The 19,111-nt window shown below is 31.4% G+C and overlaps 3 protein-coding genes across 5 annotated transcripts; 1 reads left to right on the forward strand and 2 right to left on the reverse strand.

Moving 5' to 3' along the window:
* Positions 1 to 12: 12 nt before the first annotated feature.
* Positions 13 to 1,790, reverse strand: LOC123301729 (dehydrodolichyl diphosphate synthase complex subunit DHDDS-like). The gene is made up of 4 exons (XM_044884606.1): positions 1,270 to 1,790; positions 1,038 to 1,186; positions 444 to 628; positions 13 to 344 (listed from the first exon to the last, which is right to left on the reverse strand). The coding sequence occupies exons 1-4, from the start codon at positions 1,590 to 1,592 to the stop codon at positions 21 to 23; spliced, it is 981 nt and encodes a 326-aa protein (XP_044740541.1). The 5' UTR covers positions 1,593 to 1,790; the 3' UTR covers positions 13 to 20.
* Positions 1,791 to 3,920: 2,130 nt separating this feature from the next.
* LOC123300357 (dehydrodolichyl diphosphate synthase complex subunit DHDDS-like) lies at positions 3,921 to 5,503 on the reverse strand. Its single transcript, XM_044882924.1, has 4 exons — positions 5,150 to 5,503; positions 4,370 to 4,518; positions 4,116 to 4,303; positions 3,921 to 4,046 (listed from the first exon to the last, which is right to left on the reverse strand). Exons 1-4 carry the CDS (start codon positions 5,470 to 5,472, stop codon positions 3,921 to 3,923), a joined length of 786 nt encoding a protein of 261 aa, XP_044738859.1. The 5' UTR covers positions 5,473 to 5,503.
* A 2,779-nt stretch (positions 5,504 to 8,282) lies between these two features.
* Positions 8,283 to 18,955, forward strand: LOC123301730 (bromodomain and WD repeat-containing protein 3). Of its 3 annotated transcripts, none has more exons than XM_044884607.1 (15): positions 8,283 to 8,393; positions 8,496 to 8,554; positions 8,632 to 8,661; positions 8,823 to 8,882; positions 10,295 to 10,544; positions 10,816 to 10,976; positions 11,068 to 11,399; positions 11,547 to 11,864; positions 12,030 to 14,035; positions 14,115 to 14,514; positions 14,586 to 14,863; positions 14,982 to 15,133; positions 15,478 to 15,492; positions 16,757 to 17,720; positions 17,987 to 18,955. In XM_044884607.1, exons 1-15 carry the CDS (start codon positions 8,351 to 8,353, stop codon positions 18,724 to 18,726), a joined length of 5,808 nt encoding a protein of 1,935 aa, XP_044740542.1. In that variant the 5' UTR covers positions 8,283 to 8,350; the 3' UTR covers positions 18,727 to 18,955. The 3 variants fall into 3 exon arrangements, with proteins under 3 accessions (XP_044740542.1, XP_044740543.1, XP_044740544.1); XM_044884608.1 differs by having other exon boundaries at positions 14,592 to 14,863; XM_044884609.1 differs by lacking the exon at positions 15,478 to 15,492.
* Positions 18,956 to 19,111: the final 156 nt, after the last annotated feature.

The following is a 19,111-nucleotide window of genomic DNA, read 5'->3' on the forward strand; positions in this document are numbered from 1 at the left end:
TATATATTTGTTATAAACTATTAATTTGTTACATAACTTTCTAATTGCATCATACGATTTTTTTTCATATCTGCAAAGAAATCAATACGCCTTGATAAATTTTTACGATTTGAAATTGTTGCATAAGTTTCTAATTGTGTCAACCAATTTTTTTTACCTTCAATAAAATCTAATCGTCGAATAATATTTGTGGCGTTAGCATTTTGTTCACTTTGTAATTTTTCTGTATGTATTGCTTGTAAACTGTAATATTTCCGTTGATACAAAAATACAGCCATTAATAAATGCCATAAATTAAATTCGGGCCATAATACATTGGTAAAATGTAATTCTGTACCACCGAGCTATATAAAGTAAAACAAAATTAAAATTTATGAATTAAATCGAAGAATGGTTAAAACATAGTTAACAAAAGCGAAGTATAACCGCAATAGCCAATTTACCTGCCATAGAAGAAAATCACTAAGACGAATTTCACCAGACGTTCGTATTAATATATCAGGTTCTGGACTTTGACTTAGATACATACATTGCGATAACAATTCTTCATCGATATCATCAACCGTAATCAAGTCTTTTTTAACTCCAGTAATAACTGTTTCCACAGCATTAGTGATTTCTTCACGAGCTTTTTAAACAAAAAAAAAGATAATATTTGGTATAATTTATTAAGACAAAGCTATTCGAACACTATCGTGTGTCTAACGTAGACGCGACTTAAAAAGAGCTCCTAGAAAATCAGGAAAAAAACCAAATTAAATAATTTTTTATGTAGATTACGAATCCGTTGTCGGAGCTGGTGAAAAATTAATAGTTTTACGTTCATTTACTGATCCGCGGATTAATTATACCGCTTAAAAAGGGTCGAATTAGCATGGGTTTGTACGTTTTTTGGCTTTTTTGGTTAACCCAGTGATTGCGTTCATTCACTGATCCTCAAAAAATCTGAGAAAAGCTCAAAAAACATAAATATTATGATCTCACGCTAAACACATGATAGTGCCCAAAAAGCCTTGCCCAATAATTTGTGTATATACCTGTGTAAGCAAAAGCTACATTCAAATATGCCCTATTATTATCTTTAGTCATTAACATAGCTTCTGCAATCGATTTTCGAATATCAGGCGGTAATAACGATAATTTCCCAATTACTCGTACACAAACCCCATGTTTCATTAATTTATCTCTTTAAAAAAAAAGGGAAAATATGATTTCATTAAACATACCAGTTAAAAAAACCGTTAACCGCGGGTTTAATTTTTAACATACTTTTCTTTTAAAAGTTGTGCAAATTTCTCTCGAGCTAAATCCAATAATTTATCAACTTCTTCTTTACTCCTTTTAAAATTTTCGATACTAAATGCATATACAGTTACTTCATTAATACCAATCTTTCGACACCATTCTAATGTTTGTGCTAGCTTATGGAAACCTTGTGAGTGTCCTTCGATTTTTTCCTTATTTAATTTGACCGCATATCGACGATTACCATCCATAATAAAGGCAACATGTTTGGGAACGGGTCCCGCTTTTATTATTTGAATAGCTACATTTTGTAGCCAAGATAGTGGTGTATCCAAAATCCAAGACATGTTGTTTCTTTGGCACAATCTTAGCTGACTGGGAGATAAGGATTTATTGCTTGATCATTATATATGTAGATAACAACCGAACGAATTAAAATTGTTCCCACATTCTATACCAAACACTGCTTAATTTGGCATGTGGGAAGATATTCAAATCATGTAAAATGAAATGTCAAATCTGATGTCAAAAATATTATCAGCAACTAATGATGTGTTGACTTTTATTGGGTAAGTTCATAAGTGTCAACAATGTCAACGACATAGACCTTTTCATTTCAATTAGTTTCGGACGGACAGTAATAAGTTGGACAAAGATACAAGACTAATGACTGGACATTTCAACTAAACCATTATTTTAGTAATTAATATCTTTTTAATTACTTAAAATTAATTAATAAAAGTACAAATTCAGTGAGGGCATTTAAAAAATTGTAAAACGAAAATTCAAATTTTTATACGGACGTGACATCATAGTACGGGCTTGTCAAATTTGTTGACATACTGTATGATATTAATTACTTACATTTTATATGGTATTTCATTAAATTATACTATTCTACGGCTTTTTATTAGAAAACTTAATAATAACGAGTGTAAATTCTGTGTTGTAAATTCATTTTTTTAAAGTGTAAATTATACATTGAACTGTCGCTAATTGACAGATCACGTACTTATACGTTATCAATAGAGAGCGCCAAAAAAACTGCGTTTAAATATCTCAAAATTATAATGTATTTTAAATATTTTTTTACATCTTAAATACAGTATTTTTAAGGAGTACAGTGGACCCCCGGTAATCCGACAAACGTTTTGCAGGGCAGTGTCGGACTATCGAATTTGTCGGATTATAGAGTACTGTCTTATAGACCCCCTATAATCCGGAATTTTTTACATAAGGATACCTTGTAATCTGACAACTCACAAATCTAATGATAAGATTCTAATATAGGATATATTCAATAATATGTACCTATTTTCCATCTTTTAATAGAAAAAAATAGTTCGGATTACAAGGGGCGCCGGATAAGCCAGGGGCCGGATAACCGGGGGTCCACTGTATTTATATTTTTTACTTTGTTATAACGGTGTAAACAATGAATAAAAAATAAAAAAAATACATGAATATTCTCTTCTACCGCCCCATTACTTATAATTGCTCATACTCCCGCTGCCTTATCAGTCTATATTTAGTATAAGTGTGTGAATTGAAAATGATTGTATGAATGCACTCTTTTATTTATTTATTTTTTAAAATAAATAATGATAATTAAAGACACGTGTGCTCGTTTAATTGATAATTAAATATTCCTACTATTTACGCCCTATTATATATTACAATGTTGACTCGTGCCGGAGACTTTATCAGTTAAATATTCTCTGACCGGTGCGGAATTCCGCTCCCATGGCTACCGTAACCCGTGGCTAAGCACAACAACAAATTTCGTAGAAAAGTGGTGAACAAATCAGTATCAGAAGTTCTTAAATTATTAGTATTAGAAGAAGGATATTTTACAACTAGTTTAATTGAACTTTGTCGACCCAGATGTCACGGAAATCATCATACACCAAATTGAATATACTAATTCAAAAAGTCGGGCCAGAGATTTAATCAAAATTTTTCATTTTATTGAGAAAGATACAAGCTTAATTTGATAAAATATTGCGATGATTCAAAATTCGATCTATAATCTTCAACTGAATTAGTCTGTATATTCGAGCGTTGAGGCTGTTACGACGCGAACCTTGGCTACGAACTTCTATGTCGTATTCATCGCAGATATCGCTCAATTTGAACATTTTCCTGAACTCTTCTCCAATGTTTCCTCTTCTTTCAATCAAAATATGTTTCGCAGCATCAGCTGGTTTGATAGCCTCGTCAAGATCCAGGTTTTCGACAAAGTCAACGAGTACGTGTACTCCGAGCTCAAAATATGCATTGATATCTGATTCGTCAGTGGAAATGCGTCTCATAAATGGGTGCATTTACAGGACTATATTGTTAGTTCAAAATTGATTTGGACAGATTCTCAATGGGGGGGATTTTGACCCCCAAAACTCCTCCCTTTCGCACGGACCTGAGTACACTTATTATTGAAACTAATTTAAATATATGGTACTTTTTCTGTCTTTCCTAAACAGCAGTACATTTTAAGACTGTGAGTCTATTTTTCTCCAAAAGCCAATGTGATAAGTATGAAAATGAGCAATGAATCATAGAATTTAATAATGGATAATAAAAATATTTAATAAATATAATAAAAATATAGTAATTTATAATTAATATAAAAAAATTCTAAAACCATTTTTATATAATGTATACCAATTATCAATCCTTTACGAATAAAGAATTCTCAACTGTTTTTGATTACGTTGATAATCGATTAAAATATTAAATAAAAAACTCCAAATATTCCATTCTGGCCATAGAATATCAATCATGTACAGAGATGTGAAAGATGTCTACGATAAAAAAATACCAAATCATTTTATATTTAAAATTTTGGAAGATTCAAAAAAAAGAAACCTCACCTGCCATAGTAGAAAGTCACTTAATCGTACTTCACCAGATGTACGAATTAAAATTTCTGGATTATTACTAGTTCCATTTGAATACATATATTGTGATATTAATTTTTCATTGATTTCTTCTTTTGATAATGTTTGACTTTGAATATCATTAACGATTAATTGAAAAGCATTCGTTATTTCTTCACGACCTTTATAGAAATCATATTAAACATTAAATTTCATAAAAGATGTTTTTAAATTATTAAGTTTCTCACCACTATAAGCAAGACAAATATTTAAAATTGAAGAATTATTTTCTTTAGTTGCAATTACTAATTTCGAAGCTGCTGTCTGTACCCTAGTTGGTAAAGCCGATAATTTTCCAAAAATCTTAACTCGAACTTTTTTTCTCATAATAATACTTCTGGAATATTGGAAGAAATATTTTTAATATTTCACGCTACTATCAAAAATTACTTTATAATCTCTAATAAATATTTACTTATTAGTTGTATGATAAACTAAAAGCTCAATTTTGGGGATAAAAATTATGAATTCCTATTCGTTTGCCACTATTTATTCATGATTTACGTCTAAAAGCATCTGGGCCCCGTTTGTTGCTCTGTGGTTAAACCAAAATGGTGTAGTTTCTGTCGTTAAGGAAGTACGAACACCAGGGCAATTTTGGATAAAAGACTTGATTTTTTTATATGAAGTTGGACTAAATCTTAGCCAATTCTGGAGTTGTCCGATTATTTAAATAAATAAATAACTATCAAAAGTATATAGCCATATTTAATGATGGTCTTTTGGGAATGAAATGTTTTTATAGATTTCTCCAAAACTAGTCAGTGCTTATTTCTTGGCACCCATCGTACCACTTGCAAAAACTCCTGGCTGTGGCTAAAGAGTCTCTAACATTTCTAGTCATGGCTAGAGTTTCAATTCTAAATCATAGATGACTCTTTGTCAGATTTTCTTGACAGTTAACTTTACTTTACTGCTATAAGATGGCGTTAGTTGTCATATAATTTAATTTAAAATATATACTTAACTCTTCATTTAAATAATCAGTAAACTTTTCTTCGAATAAATCCATCAACAAAGTCACTTCAGCTTCTGTTCGTTTAAAATTATCCATACTAAATGCATAAACTGTAATTTCATTAACTCCTAATTTATCAAACCATTTAACAGAATTTGTTAACGATTCAAAACCTTTCGTGTATGCTTCATGTAATGATATTTTCTGTTTTCGCCCATAACGACGATTACCATCCATAATAATCGCGATATGTTTTGGAATTGGTCCACTTTTAAATATATTTATCATAAAATTGATTAATAATGAGCTTAACCAATTTAAGAATCGTGCCATTGTTGCTACAAATATTTAAAACCCAACTTCTTTGAACTTTTAATAAACAAGACTTTGGAATTGAAAAATTTAGGTTAGAATTTTTTAGAATTATTTAGGAATTTATACTTGCATTTTACAGAGTGATTCAAATAAACATTCCAAGTAAAAAAATTATTTCAAAAATTCAAATTCATAGTTTTGGAATAATGTTTTAACTTTATCTCTTACTATTATTATTAACTTGATTTATTTACTACAAAAAAACTTTAAAATTTGCTTGTATGAATAAAATTTTTTGATTTTTTTAATTAAACTGAAATTTAAAATGATAAATTTTATAAACAGTTTTGTAATAACTGTCCTGGAGGAAAGTTTTCACTATATGCAAATTTTTGAAGGCCGTTAACTTTTATAAGTTTTTGAGGTTTGTTATATTTAAGATTATTTTTAAAATAACATGTTTTGCAATTTAATTATGTTCTTTTGGTCATCGAGTTCAAGCAGAAAAGAACAGTCTTATATACCACTCGCTCGATATAAAAGAGTAATTGGAAGATATCTGCAAATTTTCAACTTCCTACCTCTAACGATTTACAAGATGGGTCCAAGATCCAATAGACCTATATTGCTCATTTGCAAACTCAAACTCACTTTTTACGTCCTGAGCATGCTACAAAAATTTCAATTTGGTATATCTATTCGTTTTTGAGTTATCGTTCCCACGGACAAACGGAAATGATCTAATTAGGTGATTTTATGAACATCTGCACCAAAATTTTCTTAATAGCATCAATATTTCTAAGCGTTACAAACTTGAAGCTAAAGTTTTTGAAAGGCACGTATATATTTTAACTGAATTATAGGATAATTTATGAATGTGCCTATGGCATTACTTGACCTGAATACGGCCCTGCCTTCATTTGTGAATTATACAGAGTGTGTAGGATATGAACAAAATGATCTATAAAAATATGAGAATTGAAATGTACAGCGAAACAAACATTTTAATAAAAGAAACATGAGTTTGGAAACAATCCCGGGTCCTCTACGGAATTACAGGAGTTGAAACTTTGAACACCATGTTAAATTTATTCCGAATTGGATTTTTAAGAAAAATATTTCGTACAAAATTAAATTCTATTTTAATGAGTAGCATAAAGTTTTTATTTTTCGAAGTTTTTATCTCTCGAAAATAAATTCACATAATATAACCTATAGGTACTTTTGACAGATACATTTTTCTATCAAAATCGAAAATTAAAAATAATCCGATATATTTTAGTAATTTTTCTCCAATTTTAATATTTTTTTTTTTAAATCATAAAATTCAGATGAAAGATTGGTTATTCCGTTCGGGAACTGCATACAATATAGGCAATGGCTTTATACCTATTTAGACAACTCCCCTCTTTTACGCCGAATAATTAAAGATCCTTAAAAATTAACGATGTATTCGAAATCTTAATAATGACTTAGAGATAATTTTTAACACATGTCTCAACAAGAGGCATGGAGCTTTTACCTATACCTGTTTGTAACTTTATAAGTATTGCAAAGCTCCACAGCGGGGAAATCAATTTGAATACGTTTTCTTAGGTAGTGTTTTAACAACTTTAAGTAATTTGGATCCTTTTTTCATAAAAGTGTCCTGCCATTTTACAAATAATTTCAGATTTCTTTTAAACGTTAAAATCTGTATTATTTTTAATGAGAATATCAGGATTTTCAGGATAATATGATGAAATCCTTAAGCTTTACAAATTACGGGAATCACCAAGCTTGGACATTTAAAAAAAACGGATTTCGAACTCTTTAACAAATCGACAAGATTCATTTGTCCACCGTGCCTCTATTTACGAATTTACCCTTATTTTTGAATTTCAAACATGAAAATTTATTAATTTATTATAATTTATTAATTTCAAATACAAACAATTATTTTAATTCCTTGGGGAATTAAAAACAGTTGAAACTGGTTGAAATAGATTAAGACATGATAATTTTGAGGTTACGCTCCTGTCTTAAAACGAATTAATTAATCTAATAATAAAAATAGTTTCAGTTAATGTTTGTGATTTTATAACAATTGAATGATTTCGATATATATTCTAGCTAGGAAATATTCTAAATATAATTCTTTTTGATAAAAACAAAATTCCATTTATATAAGTTAAGGTCAAGGATTAAGTACAAGTACAATTTAGAATTACAAAGGTTGTGAAATAATTCGAATTTCGAATAATACATGATAATTAAACTGATGTAAATTTTACATAAAAAGCATTTAATTCTATCAAAGAAATTTTCTAAATATTCGATATTAGTTTAAATAAAATCTCTGATGTAAAAGATCAAAGATCTTACGGTTTTAAAATTATTATGGGCGTTAATAATTTGATTTTATTTTTAAAATCGTTTTTAGATAATTAACGTACTAAATCGATCTCGAAAATCATCCAAAAACTATAAAGTCAAAAAATTGATTTTGTATGATCAGTTAAAGAAATTAGAAAGTGTAAAAATTCGATGAAATATATTTTTTTTACAAAAAATATTCTACATTGCATCATGATTATCAATAGAATTTCCTAGAAATATGAATAAGAAAAAAATTCTGGTAATTTTAGCTAGAAAAAATGTCGGTTTTTTAACGCCATCTATACTGATTTAGTATGAACTATTTATATATATGTATACAATGTAAAACACCCTCTTTACCCTTGCATACCCCGCATCAAGAAACTCAGTAGATGTATTGTGCTTATAGCGACGCCATTGTAATTAATAGTAGGTACAAAAGTTATAACAAAAATGTGTGTATAAGATGAAAATGTATGCAAAATAATCGAATTAAGTGTTAAAAATTAAGTGATGTATTCATTAAAAAGTGATCAAAATGGACATTGAAAGTTTACGACAGCGTTCAGTGTTAATACCAGGTAGTTATAAGTGTTAATAACACATAAAAAAGTCATTTTGAAAATGACAACTAACATTTTGTAAATGGTAAATCTAAACAACCATCTTAACTTTTGTTGCAGAATTGTATTTTTTAATAACAAAGTTTTTAACGACTGGACCACTTAAACAAACAGCAAAGGTATGGAAATTAATGAAAATTTAAGGAAAATATTTCATTTTGTATATGTTTTTTATAATTTTTTCCATATTTTTTAGGTATTACAGGATGAAATTGAAAAATATAAGGTAAGTTTCTGCTAAACTATTGTTGATATTTTAGAACAAGTGGCTGTTTACACATGGTTTGCACGTGCTTTTTTCTGTCAAATCTGTGGGGGTCTTTGACCGTATCAAAATATTATTGACAATTAATCGATTTTTTTTATATTTTTTTCGAAATTTTTCAGATTTTACCGAAGCGATTAGATTGGGAAGGAAATGAACATTTTCAGACTTTCGAGGAATTGGTAAGTTCGAAAATTTCTTTTTCTCGAAAAAATTTTTTTTTTTTTAATTTTCTTCAATTCACAAAAATACGGGAAATTATGCGAAATTTTGGAATTTTTTTAATAAATTTTCGAAATTTTATCGATTTTCGAAAAATTCGATGTGAAATTTGATGGGATTTATGGGAGAAATTAGTAGAATATTCTAAGCAATTGAATCAGGGTTGAATTTATCTTTGCGGTATATATATCTTTGTTTAATTTATTTATGTTGTGTATAGTTATCCTTTTTTATTTATGATACGTCACAATCAATATTTACAATGCCGTGTTGTGATTGGTTCAAATATGCTTTGGAGTGAGTGAGAATGTTGTGCATGTATCAGCTGCTGTCTGTACAAATCTTGAATACTAGGGTTGCCAACTCTTTAAATGTGCTAAACGATTTTTGTTATTTTTATTTATTATTATTTTATTACACTTATCGGTAATAAATAATAATTTAAAAAACTAAAAAAGTATTTTTTTTTTTAATTAGCTGAACTAAAAAGTAGATATATCCTATATACCAAGCAAAACTTGAGTTGACTAAGTGATCGTAAATACCAAGGCAAATTTCTCAAGTTTTTGAATCCGGACCAGCCCCCCCCCCTTCATGGACCCGCTATTGTTATTTTGTGTGATTCAAATTGGGAATGTCTTAAGCAAGTTTTCTAATATGTAAAAAAAATTCATTCAATTTTATTTAATAAAATTGAAAGTAATTTCAAATAGTCATTTATTGATTGGCAATCCTAGTTATTTTATACATGTAAAAATATAAACTAATAATTTACCCAAGAAAAACATTTTTTTCTATTTATAGGATTTCTTAAATTTATTTTTAACGTCTAACAAAAATTTCTATTCGAATTTTCTATTCGATTTCCTCCATAATATTGTTGTCATACAACTTGACGTAGAATAATCATGAAGTTTTTTTTTCCATTATTGATAAAATTTTCCACCTTATAATCAATGTTGTTTTTACACTTAGAAAAATAATTTGGTTATCTTTAGATATAGGAAAAGTCATATACAATGGCTTCTATTACATAACAAATTTCATAAGATAAATTTATTAAAATTTCTATCATAGGAAATTGTTTTAATACTCTGTATAACTGAGCTTACACAAAAAATAAACATATACAAATAGATAAAGATAGATACGCCTTTAGGCATTTGTAACTGCGCCTCAAGCTTAAAAGCGAAGAGTATTTCTTGAAACTCGAAAGATTGGGGCGTTCGTAACCTGATATCTTACGATTTGTAATTTAGTATTTCCGTTGACGGACACCTATCTTCTGGTGTAATTAAAAAATCCCAAGTCTCCGACTAAGATAATTTTCGATGCGCATGTAGAAATTAAATGAATTGAATTTTATTTTTAGGAACAAAAATTTCCTCATATAACTGCTGAACATTTACTACAAATATGCAGTCGTATTGGACCAATATTAGATCGCGAGATACCACCAAGCGTAAAAGGTGTTGTATCTTTGTTAGGAGCAGGTCGTCAATCATTGTTGCGTACAGCCGAAATCAAATCAACACTCAGTCCATTAGTAGAATATGGAATACGATGGAAAGGAAAGCCCCTTCTACAGCCCGTACACGCAAGAGAAAAAAAACATAATATTGGTAAGTAAAAATTTGTAATACTTTAAATTTAAATGGAATTCAATCAGAAAAGCCTCACTTTCCTGTTTTATTCTGTCCACACGAGATATTCCTTATTCCTTTATCAAATTCCATAATTTTCAAGCTAGCCAACTTAAGTAGCATCCTGTATATTATTTTTATAGCCTGTTATTAGCCACGGGCACCGCACTGTGGAATCCCGTACGGATCGAGCTAGTTTTATAATAATTAATTTAACAAAATTCAAAAATTTTGATTTTTTTTTGCACAGTTAATGTTTTATATGGAAGAGAATATTCTGGACCAACCAGCAGAAACTATTTAATATCACCGAATTTATTTTCGAAACAACAATTGTTAAGACGAACATTGGGTCATTTATCGGCTGTTTATTGTCTGTTATTTGATAGAACGGGCCTGTATATTATTACAGTAAGTATTTTACAGAGAACACCTCGAAAAATTGTTGAGACCTTTGGATCAAAAATGTTTGTATTCAAAAAAATATTTTTTTCCAATTTAGGGTGCTGATGATTTACTTGTAAAATTATGGAGTACAGTGGATGGTCGTTTATTGAACACATTTCGTGGAGCATCGGCTGAAATCACAGATATTGATATTAATTTTGAAAATAGTTTATTAGCTGCAGGCTCACTCGATCGATTATTACGTGTATGGGATTTACAAACAGGCGCACCAGTAGCTGTATTATCAGGACATACTGGTATGATCACATCGGTGAATTTTTGTCCATCACCACGATGGGATTTACGTTATTTAATTACGACCAGCACCGATGGATCTGTAGCATTTTGGACGTATTCATATAGTAAAGGAAACAAAGCATCTTTTATGTGAGTGGTAACGACCATTGTAAGAATGATTGTACGTTAAGAGGTTCTTTGGAAAGCTTTCGAGGGGAATAATTAAAAAAAAGACATCTTAACGTAAAATCAATCACCCGAGAATTTGTTTAAACAAAAAAATATGTTTGGTTTTAGGTCTAAACCATTACAATATCATGAACGTATGCGTCCGGGACAAGCACAAATGATTTGTGCATCATTTTCACCTGGTGGAATGTTCCTAGCCGCTGGATCTGCTGATCATCATGTACGCGTGTATTTAATGCATGGTGATGAAGGTCCACATCGAATATTAGAGCTTGAGGCACATAGTGATACAGTTGATTCGATACAATGGGCACATCATGGGCTGAGATTCGTTTCTGGTAGTAAAGATGGGACAGCTCATGTTTGGCATTTTGAAACACAGCAATGGAAGAGTCATCAATTACTTATGAATACACGTTTACCGGGGTTAGTAAAAAATTTACATTCATTTATATACAGGGTGGACTATTTTAATCAATTATTAGATCCTGTCTGATATCAAAACATGATGCCCCCCATCAAACTCTGCAACTTAAAATGGTCCATCTTGAATATTTTCAGGACTGTTGATATTAATGTATATATTTTCAGGACTCCACCATCCGAAGAAGAAAATAAAAAGTTAAAAGTAACAATGGTCTCATGGGATTGCTCTGATACGTGGGTAATAACAGCCGTTAATGATCATACGTTAAAAGTATGGAATGCGGATACAGGAAAATTAACAAAAGTATTAACGGGACATCATGATGAAGTTTATGTATTGGAATCACATCCGTTAGATACAAATATATTACTGTCAGCGGGTCATGATGGTCAAATATTTATATGGGATATAGAAAAAGGTGGTCCATTAGCGAAATTTATAAACACAATTGAAGGTCAAGGTCATGGCGCTGTGTTTGATGCAAAATGGTCACCAGATGGTAATTCAATTGCAGCTACAGATTCACATGGTCATATTTTAATGTTTGGTTTTGGATCAAATGAACGGATGAAAAGTTTACCCAAAGAATTATTCTTCCATACCGATTACAGACCATTAATGCGTGATGCCCAACATTGGGTATTAGATGAACAAACTCAAACGGCTCCACATTTAATGCCACCACCATTTTTGGTCGATGTTGAAGGCAATCCTTATCCACCATACTTGCAACGATTAGTCCCAGGGCGGGAACATTGTCCAGGTGAACAGTTAATACCAAACATTGCATTTGGTGATGGTGGTGCACAGGAAGTTATCGAAGGAATACCTGCACAAGAACCGAGATCTGATTTAGATTTAATGATTGCCGCCCTCGCTCAAAGGCAATACGGAGAAGCAGGTGATATGAATGGAGATCAAGATAATGGAAGTGGGATTTTTAATCGTCATATGAACTCACCACGAGATCAGAGGTATCGTGTGGGTATGCGAAGACATGGTGATGTTGAGGGCGTTCGTCAAAGCAGTGGAAATTGGCAACATGATGGAAATATAAAATGGGGACGGCGATTATTAGTGAAACCGTTGTCGATGTATGCACTGGAGAATGCTAAACAGAAAGTAGCCGCAACTGGTGTTATAGAAATGGAAATGTATAGACGTGAGATGAGACGGCGACCTGTAATGATTAGTACAGCAGCTATTGTGCCAGGCACGAAATTAGGACGGACTAGAGGGGCAAGACGAAACCGTCAAGCACCAGCATATCGTACACGAGCAGCACGATCTGAACAAATTGAAGAGGAGGTCGTTAATCCTCCAAGTATATCCGGTGATAGTCCTAGTGATTCAGATAACAGTGAACGTGATTCAACTGCTCGTGAAGAAGATTTACAATCAAGTGGTAGTAGTTCATCTGACTCAGAGAGTTCTGGATATTCAGATTGGGTTGCCGATCATGGTGAGACCCTTGAACCACCGAAACGTTCGAAACGGAAACCAGTTAAAAAGCGACCATTAACCCCACCAAGTGATACCGATAAAAAACGACCGGCACGTAAAAAGAAAGTTGCGAAAATACCACAGCAATTAATTGAAGTTCCTGAAGCATTCCGTCCACCAGAGTGGCTTAGTGAAACAATACCGAGAAAAGCACCGTATTATCCTCAAATGGGTGATGAAGTTATGTATTTTAGACAGGGTCATCAATTATATTTAGATGCAGTGCGTGCGAAAAATTTATACGAAATAGGACCGCGCAGTGAGCCATGGCTAAAAACAAATTTACGAGCTGGTGAATTAGTGAAAGTGGTTGGTATTAAATATGAAATACGACCACCACGTTTGTGTTGTTTAAAATTAGCGTTAATGGATCCCGGTCGACAATTGACTGGTGAAATGTTCACAATAAAATATCATGATATGGCTGATGTTTTGGATTTTTTTGTATTGAAGCAAACGTATGATACGGCCATGGCACGTAATTGGGAACCAACAAATCGATTTCGTTGTATGATCGATGATGGCTGGTGGCTGGGAACAATTGAATCACAAAATCCAATTAATGATTCATTTCCCGATTCACCGTTTATGTGCTTTCGTGTACGATGGGATAATGGTGAATATGAACATATGAGTCCCTGGGATTTGGAACCTGTTAATGAAGATCGTATGTATTCTCTTTTTTTTGCCTATTTTAAATCATATTTTCTATGAACTTCCATAAAAATTATTTATTTACGTATTAGGAATGCCCGATACAGTTGGTGGAGCAGTTCCTGTGTTACCAGAAGAAATTCAAGCAATTTTATATCAACCATTAAATGAAGAATGGCCTGGAGGTGATCGTGAAGCCACATGTCGTCGTATTATTGGTGGTTTGGATCAAGTAATGGGATTGGCAATTGCGGAACCATTCTCCGCACCAGTCGATTTAAATCATTATCCAAGTTATGCATTCGTTGTTGAATATCCAATTGATTTGACAACGATAAAAGCACGATTTGAAAATCATTTTTATCGACGTATTACATCCGCTCAATTCGATGTACGTTATTTAGCAACAAATGCAGAGAAATTTAATGAACCACATAGTCAAATCGTTAAGCAAGCTCGAATTGTTACCGATTTATGTTTAAGAATTATCAAGTAAGTTTTGAAATTACCCAATTTCTTCCGTATTTTTGTTTTTTTTTTTGGTGACTCTATTATCTATTTAGGGATAGAAATTCAATCGATGTTGGTGCCGTTTATCACCAATTAGTCGATACCTACATATCATCTGAATCAGATGAAGAAAAAGCTGATGCAAATGCCACTGTAAATAGTAACGAACCGTCTACGAGCGGATTATCGAAATCATCACGAATGCGACGTAGCAAACGTTTAGATCAACCATCTGATTGGCGAAAAGAAGCACTTTCATTATTGGAATCCTTATGGCAATGTGAAGATTCAACGCCATTTAGAACACCTGTTGATACAATGGAACATCCAGGTACTTAATTGTTTAATTATATTCCATACAATTTCGTAGAAAATATTTATCTAAATTACAGTTTAATGTAGTTTATCGATCATATTATAAGGATCATTAAATTTTTTTTTTAAATTAGATTATCATCAGTTAATTGATACACCAATGGATCTTGGAACAGTCAAAGAGGATTTATTGGGTGGTAATTACGATTCACCAATTGGATTTTGCAAGGATATGCGATTAATATTTCAAAATTCAAGGAATTATAACACAAATAAAAGATCTAGGGTATGTTTTATATATTTTTTAAAAAATTTAAATGCTCTTTTATTTTAATATTTCTAGTTGAATATTTTCAAAATTATGAAAGTATTCGACTTGGAAACACACAAATAAATTCATTTTCGATGTATAACCCTATCTAGAATCAGGGGTAATATTTGACGTTTGATTAGAAATTGGAGATTCAATCGCTTCTCGAAGAGTAAATAGAAGATAAACTGAATTTATTTGTTTTTTATAAAATTAATTTCCTAATCATTTTTTCATATATGCACTTGTATTTAGTTTTTGTTGTTAATTGTTTCTCATTTAATCATTCCACTACACATTTTCATGCTGAATATTAATAGGCGGACGACTTTATGGTGAGTTTAATTTTTCCATATAGAAAAAAAAGGAAATTTATTTATTTTCTCTGTTTAAAAAAAAACCAATTATCAGTTATAATTATTATTATTTCTTTCTGAAAAATGTGAAACAGCTAGAAACCTTTATGTAAAATTATTATGCATGGCTATTTTTTTATCCCAATATTAATTAATTCAGGATGTACCGTTTTAATCTATGATGGCTAATAGCTTGGTTAACTACAAAACGAGCTATTAGTTATAATACATTAAAATAGTCCACTCTGTATATCTCATGTAGAAAGAGCATGCACTCAGTACATAAAACTTTCAAAGGTTCAAATTGGAGCATGGTGTAGTTCGGTGTTTTTAAATTTATTTTTAAAACTTTTCTTAAATCTTCTAATAAAAATTTTTTACGTACAAGAAATATATAAATGTAAACTGAATAAATAGTTGGGTTGGGGGGGGGGTGGAGGGGTCTTAGCTATTAAAAACTTGCAAGTTTCTTGAATTCGAATGTTTGCACGACTTTGTAAAGTTTTAACCAGAAACCTAAATTCAAGCGTTATAAGTTTCTAATTTTTTTTTGTTAAAGTCATAATTATATTCGTTTGTCTTATTGTTAATGATTAAAATGTTCATTTTACAGTTTCATTCCAAATCGCCAATTTCGTTTTAATGTTTCATTTATCATTTTTATAAATTTTTGTTGTTGCAATTGCATAAAATTTATTAAGCTGTATTTATACCTCGATAATGTTATTTAATCGCTCTTAATGGAAATAAGCATCCATTAAGTATTTAACAAAAATAATCATAACGTCTTTTTTTCTTTACATGAAAAAGATTCTAGAAAATAATAAATAATAAAGGTTTTTACGACTTAGCTACGGAACCCTAAAAAATGGTGCACATTGATTTTGTGCAGAAGTTTATGATAATTATTTTTGTACTTTTAAAATTGTGAATACGTAACCGTTCCGCAATTGAAAACCTACGTACGTTTTCGTGACTGTTTTGCTGCAAAATGCAATAATTGCGAATGTGCTCGTCATGGTTGGCGTTTAGGGGGTTTTACGCACTAATAAAATTGGGGGGGGGGGGCTCTAAATAATATACTTTTCGCGTTTAATACCAAAAGGGTCAATTTTTGGAATTTCATATTGTTTTGTTAATGTTATCGAGGTATCAATAATTTTGAAAATACGCCCAAATGAATCCCTTTTTTAATTGATAATTGAAATATTTTGTGTAATTCTTGAAAATCTTAATATCGCAGATATATTCAATGACAATACGACTGTCAGCAATGTTTGAAGAACACGCACGTCGATTAATATACAATTGGAAAGCAGCGCGTAGACGAAGCAACCCATCACGGCGGAAAACAACACAAGCAGCAAACACACCGTCTAAAATGAACACACGTTATAATGGGGCTGGACCATCAAAAATGCGTGATCTAACCACCAGCGAAGAAGAGGACGACGATGATGATAGGCGAGGCACATCATCTTCACGTACTAAAGTGAACGGTACTTCAAATCACGTACAATCGAATAGTACGAGCAGCACATATTCAAATACACGTACAACAGCAAATGGTGGACCTACTGCCAGACCCTCAATCAAATTACGGATCTCAAATAGACTACAAAACAATTCATTGGACCAAAGTGATAGTGAACTTGATGATGAAGACAATATTGAAAATTCTGATAGTGAGGAAAGCAGTGAATCAAGTGATAGTAGTGAAACAAATAGTGATAACACACCAATTGCATCGTTACGTAAATCGAATAATAAAGTAACGCAACCAAGGCGACGTGGCCGAATACCAAAGAAACAACGTAGTGATTCTGAAGATAGTTACAAACCAAATAAAACAAAAGGTAAAGCGTTAGTGAATAAAAAAACACGATTTAAAAATCGTCCAACACGAAAAAAGCGTACAAAATATAATGATTCGGATGACGAAGATTCATCGGAGAAAGTTCCGAAGAAACGTGGTCGTAAAAAGAAATTTATTAAATCGGATGATGAAGATGAGGATTATACAGATGATGAAGAAATTCGTAAACGTGGTAAACGGAAAAAGTATGAAAGTGATTCGGAATTTGAGCTCAAACCTAAACGATCTGCCAAGAAAGCTAAAAAAGTTGAGGAAACACGAAACGATGATGAGTCATTCGAAGAGGAATGGTTGGATAGTAATAGTCAGGAATCAAAACGAAGTAGTCGAGGTAAGATCTTTTGCATCAGTTTTTTTTATCGTAATTTTTATAGCTTTTGCACATAAAATATTTTATTGCTTTCATTATATAACTATATCGATAGTCAACAAGAAAGGGCTGGTTCATCTATAAAACCGTCCGAGGCTCTGTAAACTTCGAGAAACAAGTACATACCAAGAAAATCAGAAGAAAAAAATTCCCGTCGTATTTATTCATTTCAGATCTACCTGCCGCTCTTCAGTCGTATTTTTATTCATATTAATTTTGTATTTCAGACAATGAACGAGTGACTCGATCTCAGAAAAATGTATCAAGTATTGATGAATCCAGTCAAAGTAGTTTTATTCGGCGACCGCGTCGTGCCAAAACAAAAACATTAAACCACGATTATAACGAAAATGATGACGATGACGAAAACGATGATCTACCACTTGTAAATAATTCACAACGACGTCCAGTTCGAACTCGGCAGCCCTTATACGAAGAATCAAAATCCGAAAGTGATGGAGGATCAAAATCGGAAGATGATGACCAAGCGGATGAAGAAAATGTACAAAACGATAACAGCAATGTTAGTGATCCTTTAGTTGATGAAGAATCTGATTCAAAACAATCGTCAATCGATGATCGATTAAATAACGATCAAGATGATGAAGATGATACATCGGATCCATTAGAGCACGCAATCGAACCAATAATCGATGAACCGCGTAAGCGACGCTATCAGGAAAGTAGTAGTGAAAGTGAAACATTACGAACTGTTCGACCTCGTCGTGGTAACAAACGCTTTAACTATGGTGAGAACTCTGATGATGATAGTGATGTGGGGGATATTGGGACACGAACTCGGGGTCAGGATAAACGAAATAATTTTTCCGATAATTATACCAATAATCATAACGATAGTGATGAAAATACTGTTGTGTACGAACAATTAAATACAGTTAATAATGTTAGTAGTCGTGGTCGTGTACGTAAACTCACTGCCAGAGCCAGAGCGCTACTCAGGGAATAAATTTTTATTAAAAATATTATTCCGTTTTGTTTTGTTGTTTTTTTTTTTAAAACATTCATTATATTTATAGGCCAGTCAATAAGTGTGTGTTTTTTTTAACGTACATACAACCGATAACAACGATGTATAATTTTATCACACTGAGAAATCAGCTTTGTTTACATATTTTTATAAATCGATACAAGTAAACAATTTTTGGGAGAAAAAGAAAGGTATGATGAAAAAAATACAGACGAATTGATAACCTCCTCCTTTTTTGTTTGAAGTCGGTTAAAAATATTTAACAATTTAAAAAAAAATTACTTGTATCGATTCAACTGAAATGAAGTTAAAATTACAATTTCGATATTGATTTCTTCAATAATAAAAAAATTATTTTAAAGAT

The sequence above is a fragment of the Chrysoperla carnea genome, chromosome 5 (assembly GCF_905475395.1).
Source record: "Chrysoperla carnea chromosome 5, inChrCarn1.1, whole genome shotgun sequence".
NCBI lineage: Eukaryota > Metazoa > Arthropoda > Insecta > Neuroptera > Chrysopidae > Chrysoperla > Chrysoperla carnea.